The sequence below is a fragment of the Cherax quadricarinatus genome, chromosome 70, assembly GCF_038502225.1.
Source record: "Cherax quadricarinatus isolate ZL_2023a chromosome 70, ASM3850222v1, whole genome shotgun sequence".
In the NCBI taxonomy this organism is placed as follows: domain Eukaryota; kingdom Metazoa; phylum Arthropoda; class Malacostraca; order Decapoda; family Parastacidae; genus Cherax; species Cherax quadricarinatus.
This window is the reverse complement of record NC_091361.1, coordinates 21,825,168-21,837,955: the sequence shown is the minus strand read 5'-3', so window position 1 is coordinate 21,837,955 and position 12,788 is coordinate 21,825,168. Positions and strand designations below refer to the sequence as shown.

Genomic DNA, 12,788 nt, shown 5'->3' with positions numbered 1-12,788 from the left:
GATGCATAACATATAAGGATGATAAATACACCACACAGTAGAATAAATAAACATAAATATGAGATGTGGTAGCCAAACGACTTGCACAAATGACGCCATATTAGAAATGATCATAATAATAATAATAATAATAATAATAATCATCACCGAGTCTCATTAACCCTTTCAGGGTCCAAGGCCCAAATCTGAAGTGGTGCCCCAGTGTCCAAGAATTTTCCAAAAAAAAATTTGTTATTTTTTCTTATGAAATGGTAGAGAATCTTTTTGCGAAGGTAATAAAACAAAAAGTACGAAATTTGATGGAAAATTGACGAAATTATGCTCTCGCGAATTTTGATGTGTAAGCGATATTTACGAATTGGCGATTTTGCCGACTTTGACTTCCATTTTAGGCCAATTACATCATTCCAGTCGACCAAATTCTTAGCTATTTTACTAGTATTACTTCTATTCTATCGATTGAGCACAAGAAATCGCCAAGTCAACTGTTTCAACTACAAAATAAAGTGATCGGAAATTGTTAATTTGGCCAATTTAACACAAAGTTCAAAATATTCCAATTTCAAAATAGCATCCAGAATAAACAATGTAGGCATTCCTGGCACTAAACTAACATTTCCTCGGTTCATTAGTTACGTTTTGAGGCTTTACAAATAAATCCCATTTTTATTTTTTATTTACATAATGAATTTTTATTCACACCAAAAAATAGAAGATTTACTGTTATGCAATATTGTAATAATTGTATAAATATCATCACCACATTTGTGAATGTGTATTAGATCCACCAGCTGGCGTGTATTAGACGTGTGAGGTCGTTTGTTTACTCTTGAACATCGACAAAAATTTAACATTTCCGCTACTTTGAGCTCAGTTTCAAGCCATTTCCGGTGCTAAAACCAATCAAAATCATCTCTATTTCTGTAATATGTCTTCCATTCTATCAAATGAGACCAAGAAATCGCAAATAGAACTATAAAAAAACATACGAAAAAACACTGCAAAGTTGCTGTTTTAATCGAAAATCTTGGTTTCAGTTTTTTTTCTCTCATACACAGTGTGCTGCAGGATTTGTTTTATGTGGTGCACACATACCACATAGATGTATTTTCTCATATCTAGGCCCAAGTGTACCACTCACAGTTTATCAGAGTGAGCTGAGCTCATGACGTAGACCTACGGTTTGGACACTGAACGCAAAGCCGTAGATCTACGGGACGGACCCTGAAAGGGTTAAATGTTGTATATTACATTAATATACACATTTTTATTAATCCATCCATGATATTTTTTTCAAAATTATATAATAAACTCGATACATAATATATAAAGATGATAAATACTCCCCACAATAGAATAAATAATAAATATGAGATGCAGTAGCCAGATAACTTGTACGAGTGATGGCAAGAATACCATTTTCTCTAGTCTAACATAAGAGAAAATGTGTTACTGGGGGTAACTGTAGAAAATTATTCCTTTTGTATGTAAGTAAGTAAGTTTATTCAGGTATACACAAATACAGTTACATAGATTATCGTATGTAACAGCATGTGTGTAGAGAACCTAGGATAACCCAAAAAAGTCGGACAGAATGACTTATTTCCATTGCCTTCACTCAGAGCATCATTTCTTCTAAAAATGGTGATACATGAGAATGGGAGTGTTATTCTTTATTTATTCTACCGTATCAATATAGACATCTTGTACACAATGTAACCTGTACACAAACCAGATGTGTACACTTTGTTTACAAAACTTGCATTCGCCTGGTTTGTTTACATAACTCTGCACCTGTCCTCCCTCATGTACTCATTCTCTCTCTCTCTCATTTATTCGTTTTATCTTGTTTACTCACCCCTGACCCTACATTAAGACGAAAAATATTTTAAGGTAAGTAATGAGTAAACTGTATATGCATTTTATCGCTCTGGGATGCTTAAATGTAATAGAATATTATGTGTAGGTTGGGTGGCCTGGTATGGTATCCCGGCTGACTACCATACATACCACACTTGATTTCTTACAATAAATATTACTTGTACACAAATAACCCGCACATAAAAGAGAGAAGCTTACGACGACGTTTCGGTCCGACTTGGACCATTGACAAAGTCATTGACTTTGTCAATGGTCCAAGTCGGACCGAAACGTCGTCGTAAGCTTCTCTCTTTTATGTGCAGGTTATTTGTGTATCGTTCCAGTCACGGTATTGTGCCTTTTTTTTTTTGTTTTTGTTAAATATTACTTGTCTCACCCTAGATTAAGACTATAAATATTTTAAGGTATGTAATGAGTGCAGTATGTGTGTATTGTACTTTTTTATTGTTTTTTGATGCCTTGTTCTATTGCTAACTTAATATATGTTAGTGTAAACTTGTTATCTAGTATTTGTATGCATTTATAAGGGGGGAAAAAAAAGGGTGTTCCACTTTACGGCGGTAGCCTGGAACCTAACCTGCCGTATAAGTGGGGCCCTACTGTATTTCTAAAAAACATTAAACAAATTGAAGAACAATCACTGATATATGATTCCTGTGAAAATTCTTTTATTTAATTCACTGAAAATGCAGGTCACTGTCCTGACTCGGGGAATTTTTTTTTTCCTATTTTTTTTTTTTTTTGTGTTACGAAACTAGTGATCTAGTGCAGTTAGACTTACAAACACTCCATTTTCTCTTATACCAGGACCAAAGAACCCGGATAGGAAGGGGTATAGTCACAGCGGTAATTATTTTATACGTTGGGACTAGCGGCAACAGCTGGCCATACTATGGCCTATTTTATTCATTATAGAGAACACATGTTTCTATGTTTTTATATTGTTTAATATGTCATATTAGATCAATTATAGACAAATAAGCCGTATAGTTGATATTAGCGTAATAATGAGCTACATGTATATAGGAGAGGAGAGTTATTAACCCTTTGACTGTCGCAACCCCCAATCCTGAGGTGTCTCCTGGTGTCGCAAAATTTAAAAGAAAAAAAAAAATTTTCTTATGAAATGATAGAGAATCTTTTCCCGATTGTAATGACACCAAAAAAACGAAATTTGATTGAAAACTGACGGAATTATGCTCTCGCGAAGTTAGCGACCTCGGCGCTGTTTACAAATCGGCGATTTCGCCCACTTTGAGCCCTATTTTTGGCTAATTCCATTGTTCCAGTTGCCCAAACTCATAGCTATTTCTTTAGAACTCTATTTTTTCTATTGATTGAGTACAAGAAACTGCCCATTTACCGATTTCAACTACCTAATAATGTGGTCAGAAATTTGCAATTTGGCCAATTTTAGGAAAACTAAAAAATATGACAATTTCAAAATAAGGTCCAGAATGAACAATGCAGACATTCCTGGCTCTAAAATAACATTTTCTTTGCTCATCAGTCATGTCTCCAGGCCCCTCTGATATTACTCTAGCTTTCTATTTTGAATTTTTATTCAAATAAAAAATAGAAGACTTACTATTATGCAGACTACTGCAATACTGTAATAATTGTATAAATAACATCAACCCATTCATGACTGCATATTAGAATGGCTAGTTGGACATTTATTGGACAATGGCATCATTTGTTTACTTTTGAACATTGGCAAAAATCAAACATTTCCCCTACTTTGAGCTCCATTTCTAGGTTCTTTTTATAGTAAAATCAATCAAAATCACCTCTATTTCTATAACATGTTTTCCATTCTATCAAATGAGACCAAGAAAATGAGAATACATCCATAAATACTATACAAAAATAGACCACAAAGTTGGCATTTTAATTAAAAAAAACGGTCCGAGTTTTTTTTTTCTCATTATGCACTGCGTTCTCCAGGATTTTTTATATGGTGCACACTGACCACACAGACCCATTCTCTCACATGTGGGCCTACCAGCTTTCTCCTGCTTGATTTGAAGCCGCTAGAATTTATGAGTATATACACGTCAAACACGGTACCTCGTAAGACGTATATATACAGCCGCGACAGTCAAAGAGTTAAATGGAGTTAGAGGTATTGGGAAGATGGAGGGAATATTTTGAGGAATTGTTAAATGTTGATGAAGATAGGGAAGCTGTGATTTCGTGTATAGGGCAAGGAGGAATAACTTCTTGTAGGAGTGAGGAAGAGCCAGTTGTGAGTGTGGGGGAAGTTCGCGAGGCAGTAGGTAAAATGAAAGGGGGTAAGGCAGCCGGGATTGATGGGATAAAGATAGAAATGTTAAAAGCAGGTGGGGATATAGTTTTGGAGTGGTTGGTGCAATTATTTAATAAATGTATGGAAGAGGGTAAGGTACCTAGGGATTGGCAGAGAGCATGCATAGTTCCTTTGTATAAAGGCAAAGGGGACAAAAGAGAGTGCAAAAATTATAGGGGGATAAGTCTGTTGAGTATACCTGGTAAAGTGTATGGTAGAGTTATTATTGAAAGAATTAAGAGTAAAATGGAGAATAGGATAGCAGATGAACAAGGAGGCTTTAGGAGAGGTAGGGGGTGTGTGGACCAGGTGTTTACCGTGAAACGTGTAAGTGAACAGCATTTAGATAAGGCTAAAGAGGTCTTTGTGGCATTTATGGATTTGGAAAAGGCATATGACAGGGTGGATAGGGGGGCAATGTGGCAGATGTTGCAAGTGTATGGTGTAGGAGGTAGGTTACTGAAAGCAGTGAAGAGTTTTTATGAGGATAGTGAGGCTCAAGTTAGTGTGTAGGAAAGAGGGAAATTATTTCCCAGTAAAAGTAGGCCTTAGAGAAGGATGTGTGATGTCACCGTGGTTGTTTAATATATTTATAGATGGGGTTGTAAGAGAAGTAAATGCGAGGGTCTTGGCAAGAGGTGTGGAGTTAAAAGATAAAGAATCACACATGAAGTGGGAGTTGTCACAGTTGCTCTTTGCTGATGACACTGTGCTCTTGGGAGATTCTGAAGAGAAGTTTCAGAGATTGGTGGATGAATTTGGTAGGGTGTGCAAAAGAAGAAAATTAAAAGTGAATACAGGAAAGAGTAAGGTTATGAGGATAACAAAAAGATTGGGTGATGAAAGATTGGATATCAGATTGGAGGGAGAGAGTATGGAGGAGGTGAGTGTATTCAGATATTTGGGAGTGGACGTGTCAGCGGATGGGTCTGTGAAAGATGAGGTGAATCATAGAATTGATGAGGGGAAAAGGGTGAGTGGTGCACTTAGGAGGCTGTGGAGACCAAGAACTTTGTCCTTGGAGGCAAAGAGGGTAATGTATGAGAGTATAGTTTTACCAACGCTCTTATATGGCTGTGAAGCATGGGTGATGAATGTTGCAGCGAGGAGAAGGCAGGAGGCAGTGGAGATGTCATGTCTGAGGGCAATGTGTGGTGTGAATATAATGCAGAGAATTCGTAGTTTGGAAGTTAGGAGGAGGTGCGGGATTACCAAAACTGTTGTCCAGAGGGCTGAGGAAGGGTTGAGGTGGTTCGGACATGTAGAGAGAATGGAGCGAAACAGAGTGACTTCAAGAGTGTATCAGTCTGTAGTGGAAGGAAGGCGGGGTAGGGGTCGCCCTAGGAAAGGTTGGAGGGAGGGGGTAAAGGAGGTTTTGTGTGCGAGGGGCTTGGACTTCCAGCAGGCATGTGTGAGCATGTTTGATAGGAGTGAATGGAGACAAGTGGTTTTTAACACTTGACGTGCTGTTGGAGTGTGAGCAAAGTAACATTTATGAAGGGGTTCAGGGAAACCGGCAGGCCGGACTTGAGTCCTGGAGATGGGAAGTACAGTGCCTGCACTCTGAAGGAGGGGTGTTAATGTTGCAGTTTAAAAACTGTAGTGTAAAGCACCCTTCTGGCAAGACAGTGATGGAGTGAATGATGGTGAAAGTTTTTCTTTTTCGGGCCACCCTGCCTTTGTGGGAATCGGCCAGTGTGATAATAAAAAAAAAATAATGTATATTCTCCTGCTGATGTAAGCAAATGTTCCCAGAATGTTCCTGATTGTCTCCCAGACTGCATATTAGCTCCCCCCTTCCCCAAATCTAAAAATTTACTGCATGTGAGCAGACATTCTATGAGCGGTGATGTCACCATACATGATATAAATTACTATAATTCCTTGTAGTAACATCGTACAACATTGATTATTGTATCATTGTGTTGCCAAAAAGTTAAGCTATTTTTCTATATGATTAACTCAATTTCCATATTTTTTTCTATTTTTTTTTCACTCGCGCACCGCACACTGAAATCCTCCCTTAACACTTTCAGGGTCAGCACGCCCTCTCCTAAACTTGTTCTCGGGGTCGGAAATTTTTCGAAAAAAAAAAATTCTTATGAAATGATAGAGAATCTTTTCTCGATCATAATGACACCAAAAGTATGAAATTTGATGGAAAACTTACGGAATTATGCTCTCGCGAAGTTAGCGGTCTCGACGATGTTTACGCATCGGTGATTTCGCTCACTTCTATTTTCGGCCAATTCCAATGTACCAGTCGACAAAAATCATAACTATTTCACTAGAACTCCTTTTTTCCTATCGAATGAATACAAGAAACCACCCATTTACCGATTTCAACTGTCCAGTAAAGTGGTCAGAAATTGGCAATTTTGCCAATTTCACACAAATTTCAAAAGATGCTAATTTCCAGATAGGGTCCAGAATAAACAAGACAGACATTCCTGGCACTAAAATAATCTCCTCTGTTCATTAGTCATGTCCCCAGGCCTCTGTTACATTTCTTTTGCTTTCCATTTTTATTCTCACAAAAAATAGAAGATTTGCTGTTATGCAGACTACTGCATTAGTGTAGAAATGGTGTAGAAATGGTATAAATAATATCCACGCACTTGTGAAAGAATATTAGACTCGCCAGTTGATGTGTATTGGATACATAGCATGATTTGTTTACTTTTAAACTTTGGCAAAAATTGAACATTTCTGCTACTCAAAGTAGCAGAAATGTTCAATTTTAAGGTACTTTTCATTGTGAAATCATTCAAAATCATCTCAATTTCCATAATATGTCTTCCATTCTATAAAATGAGACCAGAAAAACTAGAATACAACCATAAATAGCATAAGAAAATACACTGCAAAGTCGCTGTTTTAAACCAAAAACACGGAGGCTTTTTTTTTTCTCATGCACTGTGTGCTGCAGGATTTTTTTTTATACTGCGCACACTGACCTCATAGACCCATTCTTTCATATGTACACCTACCAGCTTTCTCTCGCTAGATTTTAAGGTGCTAGAATTTGTGTACTAGTACGGCACCAACCCTGGTGTGCAAGCCGTACTAGTACGGCACCAACCCTGAAAGGGTTAATTAAGTCTTCAGGATTCCCCCGAGTGGACTGAAATGTAAAGAGGCTCGATCTAAACGATCAGTTCCTATTTCCTTAAATGTAATACGAAAAGTACAGCTAGGAAGAATCTTTGATAGAAGAGGGAAGATTTTTCCATCTGCTGGCAGTTTTTGCTTATTGGTGGGGCCGGGAACCTAACAGCCATAAAAAATAAGGCCCTCCTGTATACACCATTGAAAATGCTTTCACTATAAAATTAAGCTAGTGTCCCTAGCATCAGAATGTAGGATGTTGTTGGTTCACCTATTCATGAACACCTGACTCTTGGAATTAAAGATATACAGTAATAAAAGTAGGGCCTTCTTTCCTCTACAGAATTAATTTCATAGAAAATTTTGCTCCTGTAGTTTTTGCCCTCACATTAATTGTGATAAACTACTGAGCAGCAGTATTTATGAATATCAGTATGGTAGATTATATGTAATTATACATTATAGTTTAATAATCTTGAACTTTCAGGGGTATGTAGTGTCAAGTATTGAAGGCAGAGTTGCAGTAGAATATCTCGACCCCAGCCCTGAGGTCCAGAAAAAGAAATACGCCTTCAAGTGCCACAGACTCAAAGAAGATGGAATTGAGAAAATATTTCCTGTTAATGCTATTAGGTTAGTACATTGTCTTAGTTAGCAGCAGTGTATTACTACACTATGTAAGGTAGACTCTATGGGGAAGTGGAAAAGAATTCTTCCTAGATAAGTCATGAGTGTCGTAAGAGGTGACTAAAATGCCGGGAGCGAGAGGCTAGTAACCCCTTCTCCTGTATACATTACTAAATTTACAAAAGAGAAACTTTTGTTTCTCTTTTTGGGTCACTCCGCCTCGGTGGTATATGGCCGGTTCATTGAAAAAAAAAAAATGCAAGGCAGGGCCCTGACTTAGTGATCTGCACTTACCATGTTAACACTTTGCAACCAATTACCCAGTAATTTCTGTGCATAGTTTGTGATTTTAGAACCAAATTTTTCAGCAAGAGAGTCTGGTATTGACCTATTCATGGATACTGCTTTTAAATTGTTGAAAGCCTACCACACACTAGCTGCCTCCTCCTTTGAAGAAGAAAAAGGCAACAATACCATGACTGGAACAATACACAAATAACCCTCACATATGACAATGAAAATTATAATGACATTTTAATTTGGCTTGGACCATTAACTAGTCACCAAATGGTTCAAGTTGTACCAAGACATCATTATAAGTTTCATTGTCCTGTGAGTGGGTGACCTGTGTATCCTATATCTTTGGTACATCAAGGTGTAAACTAGAATCAGTAACCACCTTAAGAGGCATGTAAGTTCCCTGTCTTCTAATAACGTGTTCATTTTTCCACTATAATGTACCTTGTTCACAATTACTATCGCATTTGCTTTATCTTCTTTCGTAAGATGAAGTCTAGGATCCTTCCTTAAATTCATGGTGCAGTATAACTTAAATCTTTGAGGACAGTTGTGAACATCTGAACATAGTAGTATTGTCATGCCTCGGGCAAGGCAGTGATGGAGTGAAGGATGGTGATTTTTTTTTTTTTTGAGGGGGGGGGGGGGAGTTGGCCACTCTACCTCTGTGGGAGATGGCTGGTGTGTTAAAAAAATGTTTGAATATTTGTAAAGATTGTAACTAGGGATTGTTGTTTGTAAATAATTACGTAATTGATTCCAAAGTGCCAGTGTTATAAGTGTAAAATTTTGTAATTTGGAACATGGTAAGTCAGGGCCTATTGTATGTGTTTCTTTTATTTTTCTTAGCTTCCTTTAATACTTCCAGTTAAGTTTTTTATGCAGTAATTAACTCTCACACATGTACTCTCTTGCTTATTTTAAAAATAAATTTAATCTTCTATACTGTATAAAATATGGGGAATACTTATATGTTAAAATCAGTGAAAAATATGTATTACTTGTGACATTGTTGCTCCAGCCATCCTGAGGTCACCACCGCCGCCCACTTCTCAGAATAAAACGGATTAAATTTAGAATGTAATCTTTGTTTTATATATATGCTGGTATACTGTACATTTATTTGCTGTATAAGGTTTTTTTGTGGGTGTTTGGACTTCCAGCAAGCGTGTGTGAGCATGTTAGATAGGAGTGAATGGAGACGAATGGTATTTGGGACCTGACGAGCTGTTGGAGTGTGAGCAGGGTAATATTTAGTGAAGGGATTCAGGGAAACCGGTTATTTTATATAGTTGGACTCGAGTCCTGGAAATGGGAAGTACAATGCCTGCACTTTAAAGGAGGGGTTTGGGATATTGGCAGTTTGGAGGGATATGTTGTGTATTCTTTATACGTATATACTTCTAAACTGTTGTATTCTGAGCACCCCTGCAAAAACAGTGATTATGTGTGAGTGAGGTGAAAATGTTGAATGATGATGAAAGTATTTTCTTTTTGGGGATTTTCTTTCTTTTTGGGTCACCCTGCCTCGGTGGGAGACGGCCGACTTGTTAAAAAAAAAAAAATTGGATAATGTCCTTGTTAATCAGTGTCTTCATAAACACTTTACAATTTCAAGTTCAAAGGATATGAACATTGATGACTGAAGGAATTTTATAAAAAAATTTAGTTATGGTGTAGATGCTAATGCTTTATACTTTCACTTTGTTTCAGCTTCCACAATGGATATAACACTTTTGCCACTGGTGGTTCTGATGGGTATGTTAACATATGGGATGGGTTCAACAAGAAAAGATTGTGTCAGTTCCACCGTTATCCAACTTCCATTTCATCTCTCTGCTTCAGTAATGATGGTAATACATAAATAAGTATTTCAATTTGATATATGAATGAAAAAGTACAAAATAAATAAGTTTCTAGTTTGTTATCCACACAGGCATACCAGTAAGTTTTATTTATCTTTAATTCCTACCACTAGTTCTTACATGCAGTAGTTTATTAATGCCTCTGTATTCACCTTAAACTTTGTCTCTCGATTATCTGAAAAAAAAAAAATATTTTTGTTATGCTTGAGGTGTCATTTTCTACTTTAGTTTTTAGAGGGGAGGATTCCTGAATAGTGTAAAATGTAACAAATAAGTCTGGCTGAGGTATTGTTAATAAACGTTGTTGAAATACATTTATCTGTTAACCTCTTCAGTGTCTGTCAAATAGATGTATATCATTGACACCAGGGTCTCTTGTGTAGATCTACGTTTTGAGCCCGTCTCACTCAGATGAGCTGTGAGAGAGAAATTTTGGCCTAGATATGAGAGAATGGGTATGTGTCTTGAGTGTGCATAGTATAAAAAAATCCTGCCCCAGTCTGTACACTGCCATAACAATATACTGCAGTGACAGAGATGGGAGAAAGTGCAAAATAAACACAGCGAAAAGCAGGGGTGCACTGGGCACAATGTGGAAACACTGTATTGACATCCATGGCTCCAGACTAATCAACGTTTAACTAGAATATATCAGAAACACTGCTGGAACAGGTGTAGAAGTCTTCAAGAGGAAACTGGACAAATATCTTCACCAGGTGCCATGATGACTATGTGGGTCATTGGGCTGCCAGTAGCAACAGCCTGGTTGACCAGGCAAGTGCTAGACGAGCCTGGCCCACGGCTAGGCTCTACGAGTAGAATACTCCCAGAACTCATCAAAGGTATATATCAGTGCATGATGGGAAAAGCAAAACCGATCTTTGTTTTTGGTTTGAAATAGCAACTGTGAGGTGTTTTTTGTCTGTTTTTTTGTTTAGTATTACAGTTGGACCTCTGTATCCATGAGGGATACGTTCTCAGGACCTCCTGCAGATACCTAAACCATGGATAGCAGCAAACCCCTTATATGTCGTTTTTCATTTACAGTAGAACCCATTTATCCACTGATTCGGCATCCGCGGTTTCAGTTATCCACGATTTACTGTGGTCCAAAAATACCTCTTAATTTTGTATAATAATGGCCCCAAAGCACAAAAATAGAAATGCTGGCAGTTCTTAAAAGCGAAGAGAAGCCATGAAGTACTTCCCACCAGTGAAAGATAATTCTCTGTTTATTGTTAGGATAAAAGTGAAATAACTTGTATCCTAATTGCCTCAACCAAACATCTTACTTAGCCCTAATTATTTTAAATTGATTTATAAATTGATCCTTATAATAGGTATGTTCTTTCTTCTTTCTTTCAACAAACCGGCCGTATCCCACCTAGGCGTATGTATAGGACTTATATACAGTGGACCCTCGACTTACGATATTAATCCCAAATTACTTTCACTAGACGCTCTATCATCTCCAATCATCCTTTGAACCTCTATGGCTTACGTATCCCTGAACATGATACAGTCAGGTTTCTAGGCCTTCTCTTTGACTGTAGGTTATCCTGGAAACCTCACACTGCCTCTCTGAAGGCAGCTTGTCACAGCCGGCTGAACCTTCTTAAAACCCTTGCTCATCTTTCATGGGGAGCTAATCATTGAACTCTCCTTCGCCTACATTCAGCTCTCGTTTTATTGAAACTCAATTGTGGTGACCAGATCTATTCAGTGGCCTTTCCTGCTACTCTCTCTAGCCTTAATCCCATCCATCACCAGGGATTACGTTTATGCCTTGGTGCTTTTCGCTCTTCCCCTGTTGAGAGCCTCTATGCAGAAGCGAATATTCCATCCTTGTCCGATCGCCATGATGTCAATTGCCTTGGCTACTATGATCACTCTCATGATCTCCACAATCCTTCCGTATATAGAATAGTCACCGATGTTAATAGACATTCTTATTTGTTCGTTGCCCCTGTTTGCTCCGTCCTTTTTCTCTTCGCCTACATTTGCTCTCGTCTTCCCTTCAGTTACCACCTTTCTAGGTTCATGTAGCATCTAACTTTTCCCTACCCCCCTGGGAACTTCCAGCTGTTGGAGTCTGTTCTTTCTCACTCCCTTGCACTAAAGCCCAACTGCCTACGGTAGCTGCCCGCTCTTTTTCTTGACCACTTCCGCTCTCATTCTCATGCCATCGCAGTGTACACAGGTGGCTCTAAGTCTTCTGACGGCGTCGGATTCGCAACAGTGTTTCTGGACAGTGTCGTGCGAGGGCATTTACTATCCTCAGCTAGCATTTTTACTGCTGAATTGTATGCCATTCTTGCAGCACTTACCCGTATTGCATCTATGCCTGTGTCATCATTTGTGGTTGTTTCAGACTCCCTTAGTGCTTTACAGGCTAAACGAAAATTTGATACACCTCACCCCCTAGTTCTCCGTATCCAACTTTGGTTACGCCGTATCTTTACCAAGCATGAAGATATTGTTTTTTGTTGGGTCCCAGGTCATGTTGACGTACAGGGCAGTGAACAAGAAGACACTGCTGCGCAGTCAGCAGTACATGACCTTCCAGTTTCATATAGAGGTGTTCCATTCACAGACTATTTTGCTGTAATAGCTACCCACCTTCACGCCCATTGGCAAAAACGCTGGTCTGATCTGCTCAATAACAAACTTCATTCTATTAAACCGAGTATAGGTTACTGGCC

General features: G+C 38.2%; 1 protein-coding gene across 2 annotated transcripts in view; it reads left to right on the top strand.

Annotated features, from left to right (window-relative positions):
• Positions 1–12,788, top strand: part of Bub3 (mitotic checkpoint protein Bub3) — a 123,659-nt gene that overhangs the window by 92,508 nt on the left and 18,363 nt on the right. For both annotated transcript variants that reach the window (XM_070099955.1, XM_070099954.1), the window contains 2 exons: positions 7,785–7,930; positions 9,935–10,074. In XM_070099955.1, the coding sequence (XP_069956056.1) occupies positions 7,785–7,930; positions 9,935–10,074 (286 nt within the window). The remainder of the gene's footprint in view (positions 1–7,784; positions 7,931–9,934; positions 10,075–12,788) is intronic.